Here is a 26321-nt window from a genome sequence, read left to right on the forward strand (position 1 = left end):
TCAACGTGTGGGCGTGTGTGGGACGCCCAGATTCGACTGTCTGTTATCAAATTATGCAGAATTCTACAATTCAATTCTGCACGGGAGGAATAGAAGGCGAAGCCTACAAATCCATGCCGCTAATCCGGAGAAAAAAAGCCCAGTTCAGAGGCGGGAAAAAATAACTGTGTGCCGTTTGATAGAATCGCTTGCAGAGTATTTCTGCGTGCTGTATTGATGTTTACGGGTTAGACCTGCTGTCATGGCCTGCAGGGATGAATTCCCATGACAGTGTTGTGTGTTTCAGTTCTGAAGCCCTGCTGGAATGGAATAATGTGATGAAATAAGAGAAACGTGTGAGAAATCGATGTCAGCAGAACTCTTTGAGTTCGTATAGATGTGGTCGCGTCATTTAGAATGAGAGCATGACGTAAACTGACGGCTTTGGATTTTTTTAACTGTTTTTTTTAACTCTAGCTGTTTTATCATGCAACAAAGCTTTAAACGTGAGTGATACGGCCTAGAGGTTACCGATCTGCGGTGGTAACTGAAAAGTTGTAGGTTTGAATCCCACATCTTATGACCACTGAATTTCCATGACTTGTAAAATCATATTTATTCATATTATATCATATTATAAATTATATTCACTACAGATATTTAAATTAATCTTTATGAGTAATACACTAATATTGGCACCCTTGGTAAATATGTGAAAATAAATCTGCATCGTTTATAATTTGATCTTTCATTAAAAAAAAAAAAATCACTAAATTCTAACCTTTCATTGAAGTAAAACAATTGAAATTGGGGGGAAACTCGCATTATGAAACAAATGTTTTTCTCCAATGCATGTTGGCCCCAATTATTGGCACCTCTAGAAATTCTTATGAGTAAAATATCTCTGAAGTATATTCCCAATCATATTTCCTTTTTTTTTTTTAGCAGCACACCAGGGTGACTAGGAGCATGACAGGATTATAAATATGAGGAACACAAATGCCAATTTCCTTAATCATCCATCACAAGGAGTAAAACCAAAGAATATAGTTTTGGTGTGCAAAACAAGATTGTAGAGCTTCACAAAATAGAAAGTGGCTGTAAGAGCTAAAGCATTGAAAATCCTAATTTTCACCATCAGGGCAATAATTAAGAAGTTCCAATCAACTAAAGATGTTACAAATCTGCCTGGAAGAAGATGCGTGTCTATATCGTCCTAATGCACAGAGAGGAGGAGATTTTGGTTCACAGCTGGATAATTGCAGAGATTAGTTGAGTCTTGGGGTCAGAAAGCCTAAAAAAAATATCAAACAGCATATTCAGTTGTCGGACACGACTGGAACTTCAAACGGGACTGGCTTCTACGGTCAGATGAAACTAAAAAAAGAGCTTTTTGGCAGCAAACCCATCAGCTGGGTTTAGTGCAAACAGAGATAAAAAGTACTCCATGTCCACAGTTAAATACACTGCTGGATCTTTAATGTTGTGGGCCTATTTTTCTGACCGAGGTCCTGGACATCTTGTTCAGATACGTGGCATCATAGATTCTATCAAATACCAACAGGTAAAAAATCTAAACCTGACTGCCTCTGTGGTTGGATCTTCCATCAGGACAATGATCCAAAAACAAACATCAAAATCAACACAAAAATGTGTCACGGAGTAAAAAATGAAGCTTCTGCCCTGGCCAACCCAGTTCTCTGACCTGAACCCTATAGAAAATGAGTGTGGTGAACTGAAGACAAGCACCACCAACATGGAGCTGGGAATCTGAAGGATCTGAAGGAATGGTCTCTGATCTCTTGTCAAGTGTTCCTCCAAACTCATCAGGCATTATAGGAGAAAACTCAGAGCTGTTTTCTTGAGAAAAGGACGCTGCAATAATTGTGGCCAACGTGAACCAGAGAAAAACGTTTATTTCATAATGAGATTTTCCCCCCACTTTCCATTATTTTACTTCAACGATAGGTTAGAACTTTGTGAATTATTCGTGGAGGGCACTGTATTTACTATAGAAATTTAAATGACTTCTCAAGATTTTTACCTTTGAAGGCAGACTGCAGGACAGGAGCCGGTTTGGGCGCCATCAGGATGCGGCGAGCGTACTTGCTCAGGGCTCCGCTCTTCTCGTTTGGGACAATCAGCTGACGAATGAACCGTGTTCGGTCTCTGATGTCATAGTTCTGATCATACTTGCCCAAGTTCAAAATGTATTGAGTCAGCAATTTAGTCTGTATGAGAGAAAGAAAGTGAGATAAAACGCAGCCAAAACACTCCCCCGCTCAATGTGTGATTTGATTTTACCTGTTTGGAATTGGTCAGGTAGAGTTTGGCAGCAAGGTTGACGATCTGAAGTTTGACAATGTCCTCCTCATCGGTGAAGGTCTTGGCCATCTTTCGCAGGACGTCGGGGGCGATTTTAGGCACGTGTTCACAGTATTCACCCATCAGCCACAGGATGCTGGCCCTTGCCATCGGGACCTAAAGAGGCAATGTTCACCAAATACATCAAGTGTTAAATTGATATGAATCACACTGTAATTGCACACTATAACATTACAGTTGTGTATAATACTGAACCCGTCTCTCACAGTGATGTTGTCGAAGAGTTTGGCCATGTGTTTGATGATGTCACTGTGCTGTGATGGCTGAGTCTGCAGAAGTTTCTTGATGACTACGACGCTTTCTGCAACAACAGTCTCTACAAAGAGAAGAAATGCATGAATAGACACTCAGGAAAAAAAGGAACAAAAGTGGTCACTGTGGCGGTACCTTTTCAAAAGGCACACCTTTGTACCTAAAGAGTCCATATTGGTACCTTAAAGGTACATATTAGTACGTAAAGTGTACATATTAGTACCAAAAGGTCCAAAAGTGTACCTTTTGAAAAGGTTTTTAAGAGTGCACTGATAATCCAATATACTATGTTTTTACTGTAGTAACAATAACTAACTGTAGTAACAAGTGTTGAGGAGTAACTAAGCAGCAACTTAAATAAATTTTTGAGGTGCGGAATTAATACACATGCTCCTGTATGTAATGTTTTCTCTTATATGTAGCTTTAGTGAGTCATTTTAGTGAATCGATTCATTCTGGCAATTCAGATAAATCAAGCCCTTGTGATCCATTTTGTAGGTAAATGCTTATATATAATTTTATATTTTATACACGCATATAATTTTATACTTTAAACAGCAAGTGTTGTTGGCAATTTGTTTGTATGTAACTTGTAGATCAACTAAATTACTGATTACTTATCATATTGTTTAAAGTTCAAAGCATGTTCTTTGAGGAGTTTTATGAATCATTGAGACTATGACATGCATTTGTCAGAAAGAATATTCACATTTTTCATCTGTGGTGATAATGGCTCTGTCTGTATCATCATCAGTTTTGTCACTGACGATCAAGACATTGAACTTCATCATATTGCCATCTGCAGGAAACCAGAAGCACTGCGTCTAATAACTAAAGGATAACTTTAATATGTGAGTGATTACCGTCTCTGTTGGACAGCAGCAGGACCAGGCCGTTGAGGCAGGTGTCAGTCACCTCAGAGATGTTAGTGGCACAACAGCCGATGGCTTGGATGGTGGCCGCTGCGAACGCCTTATCCTGACTCTTCACATACGTCTGGAACACACATACAACTACTTAAAGCTGCTATTCCTCAGCTGTGTTTCTAAACCTAGTGAGCTGCCCACCCAGACAGGGTTTTTAGGCATCATAGAATTATTCAGAATTCAGTATTTAACTTCATCTTAAGATTCATCTAAAGAGTTTTTTTTCTCCCTCAGATTCAATTTAATCTATGAAACTTTACCTGGAATTCTCTCAGTATGGTGGAGATGTTTGCTTCATTAGCCAGGTTAGTCAAAATCTCCAGCTGAAGGATTTAAACAAAAGCAAAAAACTTTAGATAAACAACAAAACATCAGCAAGCAAGCAGAAAAGACACATGAAGGTAAGACAGTGTTTTTACCTTGAGTGTTTTGATGTGTGTTGCATCTGTAGACCTCACATAGAAGCTCTTCATGAAGGGCTCAAACATCCCCTAAAAAACACCACAGACATTACCTCAGGTCTACCTCATATTGCAGTACTTTAGATTCTTGTTTAAAAACCGCAGTCATTACCTCAAGACTTTAGCTCAGATTTTACCTTAGATTCTACATCAGTGTTTACCATTTACCCTCACTTTTTACCTGCATACCTCTGGGGTTTTTTTTTTTACTCAGAAATAACACGTGGTTTATCTAAAATAATTTTTCAGTCTACTCAATTTAGACCTGCTGTATTCAGATTTTACCTTTAGCATTTACCTCAGACGGCACTAATTTACTTAAAAATATATATCTCTAATTTTTAGTTAGTTTACCTCAACCAATACTTCAGATTTTACCTTAAGGTTTTCCTCAGACACTACCTCAGTTTATTTTAGGCTTGATTTAGGCCTATACCTCAGATTTTAACTCAGTGCTTACCTCAAAAGATACATTAGATTTATATCACACAGTTTATGTCAGATATTACCCTCAATTTGCTTGAGACATAATTGAAGCCTCTGATTTCACCTCAGAACTTATTGTAAGACTTACTTCATATTTTACCTCATGATTTCCCTCAGATTTGAGGCCTACCTCTGGTTTTACATCATTGTTTACCTCAGATCTTACCTTATGATTTATTTGATATTTTACTTCATGATATCCCTCAAAATTAAGACCCAACTCTGATTTTACCTCAATGTTTCCTCAGATCTTACCTTGCCATTTACTTCATATTTAACCTCATGATTTCCCTCAGATTTAAGGACTACCTCTGGTTTTACCTCAGAATTTACTGTAAGATTTACTTCATATTTTACCTCATGATTTCTCTCAGAATTGAGGCCTACCTCTGATTTCACCTCATGTTTACCTCAGATCTTACCTTGCAATTTACTTCATATTTAACTTCATGATTTCCCTCAGATTTGAGGACTACCTCTGATTTTACCTCAGAATTTACTTCATATTTAACCATGATTTCCCTCGGATTTGAGGACTACCTCTGATTTTACTGTAAGATTTACTTCATATTTAACTTCATGATTTCCCTCAGATTTGAGGAGTACCTCTGATTTTACCTCAGAATTTACTTCATATTTAACCATGATTTCCCTCGGATTTGAGGACTACCTCTGATTTTACTGTAAGATTTACTTCATATTATACCTCATGATTTCTCTCAGAATTGAGGCCTACCTCTGATTTCACCTCATGTTTACCACAGATATTACCTTGCAATTGACTTCATATTTAACCTCATGATTTCCCTCAGATTTTAGGACTACCTCGGATTTTACCTCAGAATTTACTGTAAGATTTACTTCATATTTAACCTCATGATTTTACCTCAGAATTTACTGTAAGATTTACTTCATATTTTACCTCATGATTTCTCTCAGAATTGAGGCCTACCTCTGATTTCACCTCAGAATTTACTGTAAGATTTACTTCATATTTTACCTCATGATTCTCTCAGAATTGAGGCCTACCTCTGATTTCACCTCATGTTTACCTCAGATCTTACCTTGCAATTTACTTCATATTTAACCATGATTTCCCTCAGATTTGAGGACTACCTCTGATTTTACCTCAGAATTTACTGTTAAGATTTCCTTCATATTTTACCTCATGATTTCTCTCAGAATTGAGGTCTACCTCCGATTTTACCTCATGTTTTACCTCAGAATAAGCACCCGAAGTAGACACATTTAGGCCAAGCTGATTCTAAATCATTAACATTGTTCATAACATGTTCAGATTTCATGAGAAAAGCAGAATGAATGTTTCAGTGAGTCTGTACCTTCCTCTGAATGGACATAGTGGCGATGTTCTGCAACACGATGTACTGAACTTCCCTAAATGAGCCGAGAGTGAAACCAAAAACAGGAATTAGATTGACAGATTTGATTGTAATACCACCTCCATCTCATGATCTCATAGTGTGCATGTGTTACCTGTGGCTCCTCAAGAGCCTCACCAGGGACTTGGTGATGATGCTAAGTTCATGTTTAGGAGACAGATGCCAGTAGAGCTGAGATACTGCCATCACGACCTGACAGAGAGAGATGATTCTTGTTATAAATGAAGAGCTATGCCTTTCAATGTTAAATGTAAGGTTCTTAAAAGAATATCAATAAACTAAAACACGATATTATCATGGTTTTTTCCATGGTATGTTTTTACAAAGGGAGAGAAATGTGAGAAAAAGACGAGTGGACATTAAAAGTAGCTCATGACCCTGTTGAAAAAACCAGCATATGCTGGTTTGGTATGTTTTGACGCTGGGATGCTGGTTTAAGCTGATCCTTTGCTGGTTTATGCTGGTCATGTGCTGGCAAAGGACCAGCATAAACCAGCAAAGGACCAGCTTAAACCAGCATCCCAGCGTCAAAACATACCTAACCAGCATATGCTGTTTTTTTCAACAGGGGAAAGAGACAGATTAACGGAAGACGTGGTGGAGAGTCCCAGAGACATGTGAAGTGAGAGAAAGAGGAAGAGGAGGGTTTGAGCGAGGTTGAAAAAAGATAGATGGTGATAGATTAGGAAGCCTTCAATGTATGTAATGATTTTGTCTTCCCCAAATTACTTTGACCCCAATATATGAACAGGACAGCAGACTTCAACACATCAACCGCTAGAGCAGCAGAGAGAGAGAGAGAGAGCTGATAAAGACAGAGTGCAGCCTGAGTGTAGAACAAAGCAGGACAAGTTTTAATCAAAACATATCACACACACACTACAAAAAACACACATACACACAGACCTTGAGCTTCCAGGTTGATGGAGCACTTGAGTCACCCTGTGTGTGTGATGTAGGAGGGAATAACGTTTTCTGAGCACATTTCTAAGGCTGAGTGTGTGTAACATGATGGAGTTGGGTCTGATACAGCCTTGGTCCCACTAATATTCTGATGTACAAACACGCGCACACTCGCACTTAAACACAAAACACACACTCAGGTGCGTCCTGAAGGCCTTCGCTATTGCTCAGAGTTGAACAGGAACGATAAGAGAGGGAGAAAGAGAAAACGGGAGAGTTCAGATGTGTGGGGAAATGGAAATATGTGAGCATCTTAAAGGAATAATACAGATTAAATATGAATTAATAAAGAAGAAAGGATGTAACTATCGGCTGAAAACTGTCTTCAACCTTACCTACAGGAATTAAGTCAGCAATGACTGACTAAAAGTGTATCTATCTTAAAGCTTTATCTATCCTGTGAGAAGCGAAACAGGAGATATGGCCTAAATAATAAAATAACTGCTTATACATAATTATCAATTGCATCATATAATGTAATAATATTACCATTTAGAATTCTTACATTTACAATATTTGACATTAATATTTAATATACAAATGCTCATGCTCAACTATATTAAATTCCTATATCTTAATAATAATAATTATTATTATTTATTTTAACTAATATTGATACAAGAATATGAAACAATTAATATTATTTTATAAATATTCAAAATGGCAAAAATGTTTATTATTGATTATACATGCCGCTTTACTAATATTTGCTATACAATTTTTTGTTACATAATTATGCTCTGATTATATATAATTATGCCTATAATAAATGTAATAGATTAATATATCTGTATTAATAATAATACTACTACTAATAATAATAATGTAAAACAATTTAAATAATACTTTAATCATTAATAAATAATAAACATTATAAACATATTACTATATTAACTTTTGAAATGAAAATATTGATATAATCATAATAATTCATATTGCTGTGTCTATATTTAAAATGGCAGAAGTTACTTAATATAATTACTGTTTTTATTATGACAGATTTGGTCCAAGAATATTCCTTTAAACAGAAACAGAGGGCTGAGTGTGTGTGTGTGTGTGTGTGTGTGTGTGTGTGCGCACTCACTGCGGTGTTTCTGCTCTGTAACAGTGGTTTAGTGTTTCTGAGCAGGAGTCTGTGGTCTGGATCCATGATGTACGGTTTGGACTGGTCCACTCTCCTTTCCTCCTCTGAATCATAAAATGCTTTCTCACTGTTCTCGTCAAACACGGCGTCCTACAATCACACATACAATTAATGAATAAAAACATCTAAAAAAATGCAGAGATTTAAATTAAATTTAAATTAAACCAACTCTTAAAATGATTAAAAGGAACTTTTAATCAGCAAATTTCTCTTGTGAAACAATCACTGCAGTCAGAGTTACAATATATAGTCCTCTCAATCCCTCCATCCTACCTGAAACCCTCAATGCTAGCATTGAAAAAAAAAATAAAAATGAAAATAAGATCAGTCAATTTCAAGCAGCAATTTTGTGTTCAAATGAAACCACTAATCTTGATAGCTGAGCTTTAAAAATATGTAAAATAATAATGAAATACTATCTGTGCTTAAGCACACAGACAGTAACTCACCTCTCTCCATGGGCTGACAAACTGCGTCCTGGCGTATCGGGTCAGCATGTGTATGATGACCACCTGACCCCACTCCTCCACGTCCACCAGCAGGTTACACAGCTTCCGATAGTTCTTATGGATCAGGTCGATCCGGTCCGGACAGACCTCCTCAAACGCCATCACCACGCTGCCGGCAACCAGCTACAAACAACACATGACAAACAGCAGGGTTTACAACTTAGCCACCTGTTAGAAGCCTTTCAGAAATTCTACATCAGTTTGAAGTGTTTTTTCACTCTGTGGTACACTAGTAAAATTAGGTTTAGAGTTCTTCATTTTGATTGGTTGTTACAGATTCCAGGGGTGTCAATCAACTAATTCTGAATATTAGTTTAATTCTGAAAACAAAAAAATAGATATAGATATAAAGAATTAAAAATGAAAATAAAATAAATATATATATATATATATACATACAGTGGGGAAAAAAAGTATTTAGTCAGCCACCAATTGTGCAAGTTCTCCCACTTAAAAAGATGAAAAGATGTTTTTCTCATTTTGTCTCTCATAGTTGAGGTATACCTATGATGAAAATTACAGGCATCTCTCATCTTTTTAAGTGGGAGAACTTGCACAATTGGTGGCTGACTAAATACTTTTTTGCTCCACTGTATATATATATATATATATATATACACATACACACACACAGTATATATATATATATAAAAATAAAAAACCTATAGTAAAACTATATATATATATGATTTATAAAAAATAATGATACATATAAATATATCACAATAATAAATATGGTATCAGTGAAATAAATGATTCTGGGCTATTGAGTTATTCTGGACTAATTAAATTACATTTTCAATAATTCAATAGTTCAGGTAAGAAAAAATAATCCCAATTTGCACAATATCAGACATTTTGAGTTTTTAGACCCGATAATAATTTATAAGAGAATTAAACGGTTATGAAATGTTCAAGCAGCAATTAACAATGATCCACTAAAAACCCAAACTACCCATAAATATTTGTGCACCTGAATGACAAACCAACAGACCAGTGATTCAAACAATCCATTAGAGATCATTAGAGAAACAATGTTTAAATTATATTGATTTATCTGAGATAAACACAAATAACAGTGTATAAACAAACACAAAAATTAAAAACCAAGAAAGTAAGAATGTAACATTTAAATCTGAGTGGTTAGTGCATGTGCATACATATACATATATATATATATATATATATATATATATATATATATATACACACACACACACACATATTAGTTTTATGCTTCGGTACTCATGTGGAAAGTGTAGGTTTGAATATTGGCTGGTATTGTATTATAATTCTACCTAATTGAACCTCGCTATAAATAAATATTACATTTGCACAAACATAAAAAGAAGAACATAAGCATCTGTACACATTCACTATTACACTTTGTCTAAAGTTATAAAACTGTGCAGACACACACAAACACATGCTGCACACACACACACACACACACACACACACACACACACACCTCTACAGTTTCTGGGCAATTATCACTCACCCACTTCTCCTGCAGCAACCCTAAAGTTGTGCTGGAGGTTTATAATTGCAAATTAAGCTGATTAGGTTATATATGCTTCGTAATTACAAACCTCGGTGTGGTCTCAAAACAAACAGATGCTTGGAAGATGACAACCTGTTCTGCTTCCCACCAAGCTAATATAACACACCACTCTCACTTTAGACTAATGAACTACAGTATATGAGAGAGAGTGTGTGAAAACAACACAGAGAGAGTTTGAGCAGGTCAGGTGCTTCATTCATCATCATGTGACTTCAGTTCCAGCTCGGAGGAAGAAAATTACATGTAACTGGTCACTTACAAAAAGGGTGCAAAATTAACTTTTTGCCACATCGGCCAGTGGCAGGTGAATTGAGAAAATTATATATATATTTTTTATATAAATAAAATTGACAAGACGGTTGACCCTGAGTGGTCAGCTAAATATCTACAGTGGATCTAAAATATTAATAATTAATCATAATTAGTTATGGTTAATTATTCATATTTCCCCATGAGTTAAATTCGCTACAAAGTTCTATTTTGGTTTCATCTGCCCATATGACATTCTCCCAATCCTCTTCTGGATCATCCAAATGCTCTCTAGCATACTTCAGACGGGCCTGGACATGTACTGGCTTAAGCAGGGGGACACGTCTGTCACTGCAGGATTTGAGTCCCTGGCGGTGCAGTGTGTTACTGATGGTAGCCTTTGTTACTTTGGTCCCAGCTCTCTGCAGGTCATTCACTAGGTCCCCCCGTGTGGTTCTGGGATTTTTGCTCACAGTTCTTGTGATCATTTTGACCCCACGGGGTGAGATCTTGTGTGGAGCCCCAGATCGAGGGAGATTATCAGTGGTCTTGTATGTCTTTCATTTTCTAATAATTGCTCCCACAGTTGATTTCTTCACACCAAGCTGCTTACCTATTGCAGATTCAGTCTTCCCATCCTGGTGCAGGTCTACAATTTTGTTTCTGGTGTCCTTTGACAGCTCTTTGGTCTTGGCCATGGTGGAGTTTGGAGTGTGACTGTTTGAGGTTGTGGACAGGTGTCTTTTATACTGATAACAAGTTCAAACAGATGCCATTAATACAGGTAACCAGTGGAGGACAGAGGAGCCTCTTAAAGAAGAAGTTACAGGTCTGTGAGAGCCAGAAATCTTGCTTGTTTGTAGGTGACCAAATACTTATTTTACCGAGGAATTTACCAATTAATTCTTTAAAAATCCTACAATGTGATTTTCTGGATTTTTTTTCTCATTTTGTCTCTCATAGTTGAGGTATACCTATGATGAAAATTACAGGCCTCTCTCATCTTTTTAAGTGGGAGAACTTGCACAATTGGTGGCTGACTAAATACTTTTTTGCCCCACTGTATATATATATATATTCATATTCTCAGGAGAAACATAATTTGAGTAAATTTGCAATTCATACACAACAAATACATACATACATACATATACACATGTGTGTATATGAAGTATTATATACATATATAATTGTTCTGATAAACAATTTACAAATAAATTATTTTAAAGTTATTATTATATATAATGTATACTTTTATATTTATCTAATGTATAATATACATATTGAATTTAATTTTTTATATTCTTTTTTTATATACATATATTTATATCAATTTATATAACAAATACAATATTGTATACACACACAAATAATCTCAATCTAATCTATATACAGTACATTTTTCTTATTTTATTTGTAATTTATTTTAATTTTTAATTCTTCTTTCCACTACTATAAAATGTTAATAAATATCAATTGTGTACTATTAATCAATATTGTACACAATAATCCCATTCAAGTCTATGTGATTAATGAGTTAGGTAAAAAGTCATCAAAAAGTAGTCAGACTACATTACCTAATATGAGTAATCCAAATTATGTAGAAACGTTTATGGAAAACGCAAGGCAGTCAAAAGTCTTTTAACAATCGTAATTTCTTGTGTTTACTTTTATATTTTTGGTCCATCTTTGGATTTATTCTATTTACCGTTCATCTTTAGCGTCTCCCCATCTTGCTGTTCCCATATTACTCAACAAGAGCTCCAAGGTAAACTCCATCCACCATCAACAACGCTCTTACTTACACACACCTCATCAACAAACCTCTGCTATCTCTGCTGCTTGACAACACCTTAATGGAAAAATCACACTAAGCAAATGGTTTCTCTAATAACAATAAATTTCCTGTAAAATTATGAAGGGTACAGGACGTTTCCCTGGATCCATTTTGTCATGAATTCTAATTAAGGCCGGGCCGCACTGACGGGAGAGGAAACAGGGAATGCTGGGTCATCAGCGAGCGAGGAGAGATAGCGAGAGATGCTGGAACGACGCGGCTGTGATTGATGCTGTGCTTGCCGGTCAGACTGAAGACACACACACGCTCATATTTCATCAACGGCAACACATCCCAGTGAATTTCCTTTAGCAGCGTACAGGGGAAGCTCGTAGAGATGTCTATTATGTCACAATAAACATTTCCAGTGCATATTCGGGAAGCTCTACAGGTGAAATACAGCTCTGCGCTAAAAGCCTATGAGGACGGCACTAAAAAAAATATGACAACGTGAGCAGAAATCCCAGATACATAACTCAAATTTGAGGCCAGCAACAATGACCAAGTCCAGCGGATACGTGTTAAGATAATTTGCTGCTGAGACTTTGTCCAAGGCCCTGGTGGAAATGTTTTGAGCTCAGAAAGTGTTTATTTTACTGCCAGAAGTGTTATAGAAATGAATGTGGTGTTGTTGCGCCATCTGGTGGTTGCATGCTGTACATTTAAGTTAATGTTAGACAATGCATTAAACTTGATTAGTTTAATTCAATTCAACTCATTTGTATATTTATAATACACTTTGTGTCAAAACAGCTTTTTAGAATATAGCTGGTCAGATTGTAAAAACCAGTCAGTTGCACACTGCTAGAGCTTTGTAAGCCATTGCAATGTTTTGCAATATTGCACAGGACAGATAAAAAAAAATTACAATTTATTTTAATCCCATGCATTGATTCATTTAATTTCTCACCAGTGTTTAGAAGCAGAATGAAATCATTTTAATTGAATAATTTAATTACTTTTAATGTAGTCTTTCATTGCATTACTTTTATTTGACTTTATTGCTTTTATTTACTTTATTGGCTCCTTGTGGCAACTAGCTTTATTTTGCTTTTTTACATTTTATTTTATTTTATTTCAGTTTAAGTTAATTTTATTTTTAAGTAACATTTTTATGCTTTTATTTAACTATAAATAAACAACTTTCCAAACAAACTCAAAACTAGAAAAATAATAGAAAAAATATGTTCTTTTTAATTATTAATTTAAAATATTTTTAGAATAATATGATTGAAGTTAACCCTATTCAGTGCAATATATGCTAACAAAGACTTAAAAGAAAAAACATTTCATATAGTAAACATGCATTTTGTTTCCAGTTTGAAAACGGACCATTTAATTCTATTCAATTTTAATTATTTGTTGAGCATTTTAATCACTTAACAACATTTCGATGGTAGTTTAATGATAGTAATAGACACAGAATGATAAAACTGGTCATGTTTGTGTGAATGTCACGATATTTTACCGTGCTTTTGTCTTTCAGGAGTTTCTCAATCACTTCGATCAGATGCTCTTTCTGATCCGGGTCCAGACTGGAAGACAAAATCAGAGACCTCTGTCAAACACTCGTTTGTTAACATTCAGCGGCCACATCTGTGTGAATGCGTGTATTACCTGAAGAGTTTCTGAATGGCGTGAGCGGCAGTTTTCCGGACGTAAGGTGAAAGGTCGGTGGCTGCTTCTTTGATGGCCAGCATCATGATGGGCACGATGATGGGAACTCTGATGCTGGACAGGACCCTGAGAGCGCTCGCTCTGATCAGCTGATTGGGATCCTGCACACACAACAATGATTAAAAAAAACATGTGTAAGCTGAGTGTTAGCTGATCCAAAATACAGGCAAAACATTCATGCACAAAAGGCCGGAGAAAAATGGGAGGAGACAAGGGCTGCACGATTTTTCTGAAAAAACTTGCCATTTAAAATGTGATTAAAGAAATTCAAGATTTGCTATGCTTATTTGTAGGGCAGCAAAATTTGTGATTATCTATTAATATGGCTGTATAATAATAATAATAAAAATAATGACTATTAATATTGTTGTTGTTGTTATTATTACTAAATAAAAATGACTATTACTACTATACTATATATTATATTAATAAAATGCTTTACTGTATATTCTATATAAATATTTTACTATATATAATATATTAACACTAAAATAAAAATTGTGTATTTAACAAAAACTATGCAAGAAGAAGAATTTTATTTCACATTACATTACAACTGTAAAATTAAAATACTAATATTTATGGTGTCTTAATTTCTTCATTTACAAATGTTAAACCATTAAACTTGCATATTGGTGGAAGCCCTTTTTGTGTTTTTAAAACACAACGCTGAAATAAAATATGGTTAAAGTAAAAATATAAAAAATTACTAAATAAATGAAATAAAAAGATAATAATAATAACAATTTGTTTGACAGTACAACTGTAAAATTACAATACTAACAATTACGGCTGTTTTCATTTCTTCATTCTCAAACATCAAACCATGAAACTTTATTTTGACAGAAAAGTGCAGTGTATTTATTTAACTGAATTGCAGCCTTTGTGATTTGATAATCGGACAAAGCCAAATCAGAATTTTGGTTTTATTTTGATGAATCATGCATCATGTAAAGCAGTGAATCTCAACCTTTTGGTTTACCGGACCCCAGTCCAATTCAGAACCATCCTCAAGGACCCCCAGAACAAAATTGACTCATCTATGTATCGTTTGTGTCTTTGTGAGGACCAAATGCAGTCAAGTATTACTCAAGTTAGTTGACTGGTCTAGTATTTGGCCATATCATCAGACAGCTATATTGGATTTTTCTTTCATGGAAACATGTCATGACAAAATTTATAATTTGTATAAAATTTATACAAAAATTCATACTTTATACAGACCCCCTAGCCTTACGTCAAAGACCACTAGGGGTCCATGGACCCCTGGTTGAGAAACACTGATGTAAAGCACAAAAAGAGCATCATGGGATAGGAAAGGGGCGGGACTTACCTTGAGTGCCCGCTGAAAGGTGCTGATTGACAGGAGGGCGAGATCCTGCTGTTCCTCTGCGTACCGGACGAGGTACACGTACACCAGCTTCTTCAGCTAAAACATGCATACACAAATTAACTAAACATTCAAAACTGTCCAGTTCTTCATCATTATTCTGGGTTAATTTGCTTTTCCTACAGAAACACAGATAACTTAAAGAAGTAGATAAACAATCATCATCCGATCCCAGCTTTAACAAACTCATTTGCCATCTTAATATCTCCGAGTCTATCATGAGACAGTCTGATCAGCTTGTGCTCAAAGGTGAAGTGTCAAAGGTCGGCTCTCCGTATAATTGCGTCCAGCTCTTGGGGTGACGAGAGGTCATTAGCGATCAGGGAGTCACGACGACGCATTCCATCATCATCACCACGGCGATTACCAGCCAAATGGAAAAACATCACTCACTTCATAAAGAGAGACATTACCCATCTGCCCCTCTGGTTAATCACATTTACATACAGTGGCCTGCTGATCAGGAATTGGAGCAGCCGTGCGCATGTTAATTAGACAGCGACTAAATGAACCGCTGGCATTTATGAAGCAGAATTATATGAGGAACAGAAAAACAAACCTGATAGAGAGAGGGATTGCTTTTTTCATGCAAGATTGTTGTTGCTGGGTTATTTATAATAGGGCACAAATAACCCAAAAACAAGCCATAGTGCTTTAAATTAGATCATAAAACATGCACTCTGTGGATTAAACAGAATTTCAAGGGCCTCAAGAGGATCCACCCGAAAATAAATAAAACAATTAATTATATAAATATTATAAAATACATACATTAAATAAAGTAAAAATAAAAGCAATAAATTAAAATAAAAGTAAATTAAAAATGAAAATAAAATGCCATAAAAGAATACATTTAAATAATAAAAAAAGACTTTCATTATTACTATATATATATATATATATATATATATATATATACATATGTATATAATAAACACTTATAATGTTATTTATATGTTTTATTTGTTATGTTATTTATAGTTTAGGCAGGGTTATTATAGTAAACTAAAACTAAAACCATTATAAAATAACAAACTATTTTGTTATTAAAATATTATATTATTATAAAATATTTGTACAAAATTATTTTAAGCTAATTGGTCAACATTTTTATTTAGATTAACTTGATATACTAAAATAACTAAAACACAAGCTGAAATAAAATATCAATCAAAACAATATAGACATAAATAAATAAATAAACAAATAAATAAATAAACCACAACAAAAATAAAAGAAAATCCCTTAACCTTTGTGGGGGTCCATGGCATCAAATTTTTCAATGTTACTGCATAATTTAAAAAGACAAAATAGCAAAATGATTTAAAAAGTAAACATAATATAAAGTTAAAAAAATATAATAATAATAATAATATAACCAAGGAGGGACGGAGCTTACTGAAGGGTCAAATACATGAGTGTTTGTGTGTGTGTGTGTGTGTGTGTGTGTGCATGCGTGTATGACCCTGCAGTGAGTGGATCAATGGTCACACCTGTGGTCTTGTTTGTGTGTGTGTGTGTGTGTGTGTGTGTGTGGATCAATGGCAGCATCCCCACGTCTCTGAGCTCCAGAGAGCAACAGCGTTCAGTACACAGCTGCCCAGTACGGAGCATCAGACGTGGGGGGATGACAGAGAGAACGTGACTGGATCCTTGGACTACCAATTACACACTGGCCCCTCAAAACACCAGCCGTCTTCTTCAGTCAGGACGTTTTTCCCAAACACTTCTCATGTCTTTCCATCAGTCTGTCCAGACAATCTTCTTTCCATCCAAACATTCATTCTTAAGCAACAAGGGCTTCCCTGTCAGATGCCCGATCAAAAATAAGCGCCATCTACAGGGGTCCTCACAGCTGCCGAACGCCTGTGTTCAGGAGTCGATTTTCACTCTCAAATCAAAGCAAAAAGCGCAGTGAGGAAAACTCATTTGAGCATGTCAGCGCTTTTTATATAATTTCTTACCTCAATGTTTTTACTTGCAACGTTCTTCACCACTGCTGGGAAAAGTTCAGAAGCATTCTTTCCCTTGGCAATCAACTATATAGAGAGACATAAATATGTTAATGAGACAGAATGAAGCAACACACTGATGCTGAGTGAATGTATTCATAAAATCAGAGACTAAATCTTAAAGGGATAGTTACTTCAGCCAAAAATAAAAATTGTCATTCACTCACCCTCAAGTCGTTCCAAACCTGTATGAATTAATTTCTTCTGTTGAACATCAAAAAAATTTATTTTGAAGAATGTTGGAAACCAAACAGTTGTTGGTTCGCATTTACTTCCATAATATAGAAAGAAAATATACTACGGAAGTCATTGGGACCAGTAAATGTTTGGTTACCCTCATTTTAAATTTTTGGGTGAACTATCCCTTTAATACCAGGTCACTGTCTCTCAGAATGACATACCCCAACTATCCTCTTCATGGCCTCCAGCTTCAGAGACTCTTTGTTGCTTTCCAGCATCTCTTTCAGATCTTCATTCCTGCAGAGAAACCAAGGACTCAGCATTACAGCAAATTCACCATGCTAACCATATAGTTTTACTTCAAATAAAAGTAGGGCTGTCAATTCACTCCAAATTCTATGCCAGTAATTTATTATTATTCACTCTTAGTTAACAGCTTCAGTTCTTTTATTGTAAATGAAATAAAAATAAAATAATATCTGTATTATCCACATATTATCCACACACACACACATTTTTATAATTTTATTTTAATTTTAGAATCTATTTTTAGAATTAACAATAATTTTATTATAAATGGTATATTGATACATAATTAAAGATTTGAATATAAACTATATATTTATATGATATAATTATATATTTGCAATTACATTATAACTAAATTGAAAGTTATATAAAATAAAATAATATATGTATTATCCACATACACAAACACACATATATATACACACATTTTTATAATTTAATTTAATTTTAGAATCTATTTTTAGAATTAACAATTATTTTATTATAAATGGCATATTTATACATAATTAAATATTTGTTTATAAACTATATATTTATATTATATAATTATATATTTGCAATTATATTATAACTAAATTGAAAATTATATAAAATATCTAAAAATAAAATATCTGCATTATCCATATATATATACATACACACACACACACACATTTTAATAATTCTAGAATTAAACATTATTTTATTATATATAGTATATTTATACATAATTAAAGTTTTGTACATAAACTATTTATTTATATTATATAGTTGTATATTTGCATTTATATAACTACATTGAAAATAAGATAAAATATTATTATATGATATAAATATTATAATAAACTATAAACTGTGTAATTCATATATAATTTCAAAATAAAAAAAAAAACAGGTGATTGTTTTACCTGCATGTCATGTTACAATTAACCGACATCAGAGAACTGTGAACATACAAATGTTTTTTTTTTCTTTATTATTGACTTAAAATTTCAGTAGGTAATTCAAGTAAATACTTTAGGTTGTTTCGGCTGACAAAAATGACAAATATCCCTTGCCTACAGCACCAAAATCACAGAATTCAGGAAAAATCATCTCAATTCAAGCTAATGGAAGACAGTCGCAGACATATTAGATTACTCTGAGCGAATGCTGATCATTCCTCTATCTGCACAGTGCTGTCATTTACATACGTATCATGTGAGAGCCACATTCTTCAGACAACTTGAAGATAGTTTGCTATCATGTCACAGAGATATAGATGAGCTATTATTTAAGCTTAAGGAATAGAACTGGAATATAAGGATGTTCATACCATGTGCATGTTTGAATGAATGAACGAATGAATAAGACCACTGTGAGAATAAAAAAAAAAAGATCCGTGCCTAATTTTTCCATCTCCAAAACATGCATTGTTTCAAAGTGGTTGAAAAACAAAAAAAAGTGGGGTTTCTTGGCTTTACTTGAGCATTTCTCCTACCCTCTGCTTGGTTTCTCCTCATTACCGCTGCTGTGGTTGTTGGTCAGAGCCTGCTCCTCCGAGCTGAAGTCTGATTTCAGTGTGAGCTGAAGGTTCTCGGCCGAAACAAGAGCGTTTCGCATCACTCTGACGGCCTCCAAACGCAAGCTGCCCAATCCTACGTTCATTTTACACGTGTACAGAATTACTAAAAATCACAAACCACAGCAGTAGAGAAGGTCAAGATGATCCATACAAAGCCTTACATAGAGCCATTCATTGCAAGAAGTTCCTCAAGCCTTGTTTATCTTGCTTAACCATTCAAACACGATTATGAGATCATCCATTTCTCCAAACCAACCTAAAAAGACGAGGTCGAAGAAGGGAATGAAAGCCAATGTCTACTGGTTTCTTTCCTTCCACCGATGCTGTCGAGAAGACCAGAGAGGTACAAGACAGCACTATCCTCCTGACTCGATCATCTGGTTAATGGCCATGTGCAGCAGTCGCACAACCATCCAGTGTGACCATCACACACCAATTAGATCCATGAGCACTGAGAGACCAGCGAGGGTACAATGGTTCACTCTTATCATGGACAGAAGGCTGAATTCCCTTCATTTCCTTCAACGTTCTGCTGATATCCGGTCAGTTGGCCAAAGAAACTTCTCGCTTTTGATTCTCCATTAGAGAATCGGGTATCAATTAGGTTGAGAGATGCTCAACCTCAGAAGATCCAAAGCTTGCAAGCTGCATTCCTTTGAGTGTCGGTTGCGACTTGTATCCAATGAAGGAAGTGGGTAAAACGGAAAGGAAGTCCATTGAGGTCAAAAGAGCACCATCTAAAGTGCTGAGGCGACTCATATCCACTCCAGACGTGGTAATTCTTCGTGGCTGTGGCCACCTCCCTTTAGAGGAAGCGTAAAAGCTCTTATCTTCAGACCGAGGCTTTCATCACCTCCGCAGAACCGCGTTCTTCGCTTGTGTTCGTTGTTCACGGCAGCTCTGCTTTTCCTGATAACGTGAAACTTCCTCCAGCCAACCAAGGCAACAAAATATAACAAGTCTGAAACAAAATTCAAACCCAAATAGTAACCCGGAGGTAGGAACAGGAAGAACATTTTTGCAAACATGGTCAGGCGAATGCGCTTTACGCTGGTTGAAAATGTTGGATTGAATCTGTCGGAATGAACAATAATCACTCAAATGTTGTTCATTATGTGGAACACAAAACAATGCTTCTGGCTCTTTTTACAGTTCATAGTGAATACTGGCTTTAAAGCTGCAAAAAAGGCACCACAAAAGTAGTCCATACAACTTCTAGTGAGCTGTTGATTCCAAAACTGCTGCAACTGAATCACTGAATCAATGAGTTTAACCTGCAAACTGGAGCAGAAAAGGTGGGGTAAGCAATTTCTGGTAGCCAATGTTGACATTTGAAATCACCAAAACAAACACGCCCCTACCCCAAAAGGGTCTCGCCTAGGGCTGCACGATAAATCGCATGTGATATTTAATGCACATCTTGTCAAAAAGCTGGTTCTGTTATAAGCGGTAAATCTCCATCACGTGCGTGCTTTCACATTGAGCAGCATTAACTATACAGAGCCGTTGTTCACTGACGAGCTGCGCAAAACCACGTTCATATTCGCGCGATTTTTTGCGCAGCTCATCAGTGAACAATGACTCTGTGTAGTTAATGCTGAAACAGAAAAATTTTTTGTTATGCTGGTTGAAAGTCTCTTCACATCCCGATAGCAATCATTAAGTTAACACATGACATGACAAATCCCCGACAGAAAACTGCTGCTGACACATATTGACACAAATTTCTAATGATTTTCAACGGTCACTTTGTCGCGTCCAGTGTACTAGACAGACTTTAGCTGTTGCGGCACAGACACGGTGTTACTCGCCTATTGAGAAGAAACAAAGCAACCTCGGCGTACGATCGCAGGCCTTCCGCTCCTTGAGTTTTCTCCAGCGCTGGAAAGCTGATCCGATATTTGCACGGGTCCTACTTCTTGCCTTAAGCCTTCTTTTGTTCCGCAGACATTTTCCTCTTTTGTTTTTTTATCCGCCATCTCTATCTTTCTGTCGCTTGGCTCGGCTAATGTCCGTCCTGTGCACTGAACCCTCTCTCCTCCACATCATGAGTAGACACGCCCCTTACTGCTGATTGGCTAAAAGTTTGTTTTGCTATTTGGCCCGAATCAGTTTTCTAAAGCGTTTTTGAAAAATCGCTTACCCCACCTTTAACAAATCATTATTTTATGTTCTTATCAATGAAAGGGATTAATCGAGTTTACCGCAGGTTTTTGAATGAAAGTAGTCCATATGACTCATGGTCTATATTTATATAAGGCTTCTGAAATCATACGACAGCTTTCAGAGAGAAACTGACTGAAACTTAAATGGTCATTTGCATCTTCTATTAACTCAAGAATCACTGCAAATGACTCAGTGAATTCAATGTCATTCAATGAGTTGAACCACAGAACAGAAGCAGTGAATAAGTCATTATTTTGAGCAGGCTTTTAAAAGATGAAAGGGGTTTGAGCTAGTTCACAAATTGGATTTCATGATTCGTTCATGAATTAATGTTCAAATCACTAACTCATGAAAGTAGCTCATATCACTCATGTGCTATATTTTGAGCCATATTCTGCAAAGGTTTCTAAGAGGAATGGACCAAAATAATTTAAGTTGTTATTTGATGAAAAAATAAATAAATCACCCTCCAGTGAGCTATTAACTTGAACTGCAAATTACACAAATTAATCAATGAGTTGAACTAGAGAATAGAAGTGAACAAATAATTGCTTTGAGCTGGTTCTCATGAATAAAAGGGAATGATCTTGATCTAGTTCACAAACTGGACTGAGTAATTAGTTCATGAATCAATATGATTTGTTTATGAATTAGTTCAACTCAATGACTCACTAAACAGGTTCTTGAATTAACAGCTCACAGGAGAGGAAGACTGTCAGTGAAAAATGACTTAAATTTTGATTTGTTAATCACACAACGCTATTATGACTACGACTTGAAGTACAGTGCAACAGTTGTATGGACTACTTTTACAATGTAGGTTACAATAGGGCTGCACGATAAATCGAAATGGAATTGAGATCGCGATTCGACAGAAGCTGTGATTGTCATGCATATCTTTCAGTGAAGCACTGTTCTGTGATCAGCAGTAAATCTCCATCCAAAGGCCAGAGGGCGCTCTCACGCCGAAACTCCAAATACGCCTCGCAGAAGAAACCCAGAAAATGCCTGCAGCTGAATAAACAGAAGATTCAGCTGCTTTCATTGATTCAACGTGACTAATAAACACACGACTACGGCAATATACGGTTTATCTGAGTTCTTATTATTATAATTTTCATTCAAATAAAGTATATTTATAATGCAATGCCTTTATCACTGCTTAAATACTATGAAATATGTTGATTGCCTTATTCTGTGTAAGAAGCCACATCATCTCACAGAAGGATTTATTTCAAACACTCGACTGGCGTTATGAAGTGAGTTTGGAGTAAAAATATGTTATTAAATGTGGTATTTTCACATGCTTTCAGATGAAGCAGCATTTACTTCACAGAGCCGTAGTTCACGGAGAAGCTATGCAAACAGCTGTCATTATCGCGAACGATTTCAGAATCGTGAAATAAAATCGTCTGCGATTTTTTTGCGTAGCTTGTCAGTGAACTACGGCTATGTGTAGTAAATTCTGCTCCATCTGAAAGCACGTGATGATGATTTCCTGCTGATTACAGAACCGGCATTACTATCAAAATGCGCATGACAATCACATTTGATTAATCGTGCAGCCCTAGGTTACAATATGAAAAAGACCTGTGCAAATATCTATATCATCACATTTTTATTCTAATGTGTGACCCTGGACCACGATACCAGTCATACGGGACAATTTGTTTAAATTGAGATGTATATATTAGGGATGCACCGATATGAAAATTTTGGCCGATACCGATAACCGATTATTCTTAACTAATCAAAAATTGTATTAAGTTAATAAAGTATATTTACGGTAGGAAATTTACAAAATATCTTTATGGAACATGATCTTTACTTAATATCCTAATGATTTTTGGTATAAAAGAAAAATCAATCATTTTGACCGATACAATGTTTTTTTGGCTATTGCTACAAATATACCCCAGCGACTTAAGACTGCTTTTGTGGTCCAGGGTTACATATATCCAGTGGCTGGTTCCACAGAAGAAAGAAAGTCATACAGGTTTGGCACAACATATGAAGGTGAGTAAATTATGATCATTTTCATTTTTTGGTGAACCATCCCAACAGTGTTGCTATCCCTGCATCTCATTTGTATGCATCTCTCTCCTTCCTCATGAGTTCAGTCTTCTGTTTGCAGTCATGTGAGAGCGCCAATTCAGTTAGGCCTAAATAACATTAACCATTCTTCCGTTATAGCCATCAACATACCAAAAACCACACACACACACACACACACAAACCACCATCAGCTACAAGAGAAAACCAGCATCTTGAAATCAAGAAGCAGAGATTAAATAATATACAAACAATACTCTGTTAACAACAGAAAGGAATCCATACAATCTAGTACCAGCGAATAAATAAATAACAACCAGCAGTGAAGTCTTTTTGCCACATAATAAATGACACGATTCTCTTACGTCCCATTAGATTAAACCATTAACAGGCTCATTAATGTAGGAAGCAGCAACAGACTTCCTGTCATTCAGTACTGTAATTGTTGGAACAGATCCCTTAAAGCAAAATGGAGTTAAGATCCCACAGGACGGGCACATGAGGGTTTGACGTCAGCCCAGTCTACAGCCTTCACAAAGAGTCTGGAGAAGACAAACACTGAGGCTGAGTAGATAAACACTAGAGACAATGCAATGTGTAGATCAGTCCTGTGAGTTCCAGGCAGCACCTTATGAAACACCTTAAATAATAATGTTATTTAGAAGCCAGAGTGACCCAGGTCTAGTTTCACTAATACTGATGTGATATATCTGCACCAAAAGGATAGACGGGTCTCTGATATTACATGCATACTGACCCCTGGAGGAGAGGGAGGGCACGAGATTGCAAGACAACACAAGATTAAAAAAGCTGAACCACCAGACAATTATGTTTTTTTTTAGCAATATATATTTTTATTTGCTAGAAATTAAATTAAATATATTATATTGTAATATATATTTTTATTTGCATTTTCTCTCTTTTTTTTGCTACATTTTTTTTTTCTTTTTAAAAACTATTTTTTCCATATATAAAATATTCTAAATCTAAAACATTCTAAAGAAGTCAATCTAAGTACATATACATTATATAGAGAAAGACAAATATTAAATATTAGAAATATTAAATTAACTATTATATACATATTAAATAAATGTTATTATATAGCTCCAGTTTTGCTAGAAATATTTCATATTTAAATCAAATTAGATTTTCATATAAAAATTGTGTGTATCTATTTATCTATCTAGCTATAACTTTATTTTATCCTCTGATAAATATGCTATATATAAATAATGTAACTCATAAGCATACTTTTGCTGGAAATATTTATATTAAATGTAATATGTGGGTGCATTTATATAGGCCTATATAAAAAAAATTACTTCATAAATTCATAGACACTTTTGCGACGAACAATGTTTTTAAAAAATAATAGTGATTGGTTTGTGGTTTATCACATTCTTATTACAAAACCCTCACACAAGACATAAAACCAAATGATGTCAGTCAGGCAGGCAGACAATATCTTAGTGACAACTTTTGCAAAGAGACAGAAAAACGAACATTTAAGTTCTCAAGACATACAATTTTATATGCATTTTTTAGATGTAAAATTGTGAGTGACAACACAACGCTGATCGCCATATGTACAATGACAAATCTGTGAACTGCCCCAAAACTCTCTCACACTGGCCTTTAAGTAAGAACTCTGTGAGGCTGCTTAATCTTCTCTCCATGCAAATATTACACAGGCAGTTGAACTTGCAAATGAAGTATAATAGTTCCAACCCACAGTATGTTTAACAGCCCAAATTAGCAGCTCACAAAAAGGAGGCGTGTCCCATCAAGCTATACTCTAGTACCACACAGGACAGGGCATCACCTGGCACCCAAACACGCACAGAAACATTCTTCTTCATATGCTAGAACTACACTTCTCACACAGTAACCACTGACTGAAACGCATAGTAAATAAAGATCATGTGAGCGTGTGTTCCGGGTTCCTTACTTCTTGTAGTCGGCGCTGAAGAGGCTGGAGGCGGCCCCGCCGCTGCTGATGCTCGCGGGGATGCTGCTGTTCTCCTGCGCCGCGTCCACACCGGACTCCACCGAGCCCTGCTCGTTATACGACACACTGTTGGCGGACATCCCGAGCATTTACCCCGATTCACACTGATCACAACTGCACCGCAACCTTATTTATCCTCCGATAAACGCAGATGTGCTTTAACGATGTTGCGTTTCTACTTTGCACTGAATGGATCGAAAGAAAAAAACTTTTTTACTCCTGACGTGCAACTTTTCTTCCTCTTCCACGCAGAGCCGGAAGTGAGCTGGGGTCACATGACCGTCACATGACAGCAGCGTGACGAAAACCAAACACACGCTTCTTTTTTTTTTTCTTGTTCTGTGACTATATTTTCCATTAAAAATATTTATATTCAGTTTTATAAATTCATTTATTATCGTATTTTTATCCCATTTTATTATACCCATTAGTTATTTATTATACAGCCCACAAACTTTCAAGTTAAAAGAGAACTCTTTCTAGTTTTATTTTTTTATATTTAATCTGCAATCCCACACTCACAAACAAACCTCAAACTATGAAAAATAAAGTCCAATTTGGTCAGAAATAGCAACCAAAAGTGCCAAATTTGGAAGATATACCAAATAACCATTTTATAAAAGCGATATAATATTTTACAATTTCTATAACTATAACTATATAACAACATTATTCTTTAAAGAATATTTTTTAAAAGCAAAATTTAAATGTAACTCTATTATGCTTTTTCCCTTTTTCAACTTTAGTTAGTCTGTAATGTTGCTGTTTGAGCATAAAAAAGATCTGCGAAGTTACAAAGCTCAAAGCTCAAAGATATTTTATGTAA

General features: G+C 35.5%; 1 protein-coding gene across 4 annotated transcripts in view; it reads right to left on the minus strand.

Annotated features, from left to right (window-relative positions):
- Window positions 1-25806, minus strand: part of ap3b1a (adaptor related protein complex 3 subunit beta 1a) — a 61559-nt gene extending 35753 nt beyond the window's left edge. For 3 of the 4 annotated variants that reach the window (XM_016271276.1, XM_016271275.1, XM_016271274.1), the window contains exons 1-16: window positions 25436-25806; window positions 17636-17711; window positions 17187-17261; window positions 15166-15261; window positions 13773-13933; window positions 13624-13690; window positions 8446-8628; window positions 7937-8086; window positions 5984-6081; window positions 5830-5884; window positions 3962-4033; window positions 3803-3865; window positions 3480-3612; window positions 2571-2680; window positions 2284-2460; window positions 2024-2210 (exon numbers count right to left, since the gene is read on the minus strand). In XM_016271276.1, the coding sequence (XP_016126762.1) occupies window positions 2024-2210; window positions 2284-2460; window positions 2571-2680; window positions 3480-3612; window positions 3803-3865; window positions 3962-4033; window positions 5830-5884; window positions 5984-6081; window positions 7937-8086; window positions 8446-8628; window positions 13624-13690; window positions 13773-13933; window positions 15166-15261; window positions 17187-17261; window positions 17636-17711; window positions 25436-25584 (1852 nt within the window). In that variant the 5' untranslated portion in view covers window positions 25585-25806. Of the gene's footprint in view, window positions 1-2023; window positions 2211-2283; window positions 2461-2570; window positions 2681-3479; window positions 3613-3802; window positions 3866-3961; window positions 4034-5829; window positions 5885-5983; window positions 6082-7936; window positions 8087-8445; window positions 8629-13623; window positions 13691-13772; window positions 13934-15165; window positions 15262-17186; window positions 17262-17635; window positions 17712-19182; window positions 19202-25435 lie in introns of those variants that run through there. The other variant, XM_016271277.1, reaches the window with a different exon arrangement.
- Window positions 25807-26321: the final 515 nt, after the last annotated feature.

Source organism: Sinocyclocheilus grahami, unplaced genomic scaffold, assembly GCF_001515645.1.
Source record: "Sinocyclocheilus grahami isolate Dianchi unplaced genomic scaffold, SAMN03320097.WGS_v1.1 scaffold61.1, whole genome shotgun sequence".
NCBI lineage: Eukaryota > Metazoa > Chordata > Actinopteri > Cypriniformes > Cyprinidae > Sinocyclocheilus > Sinocyclocheilus grahami.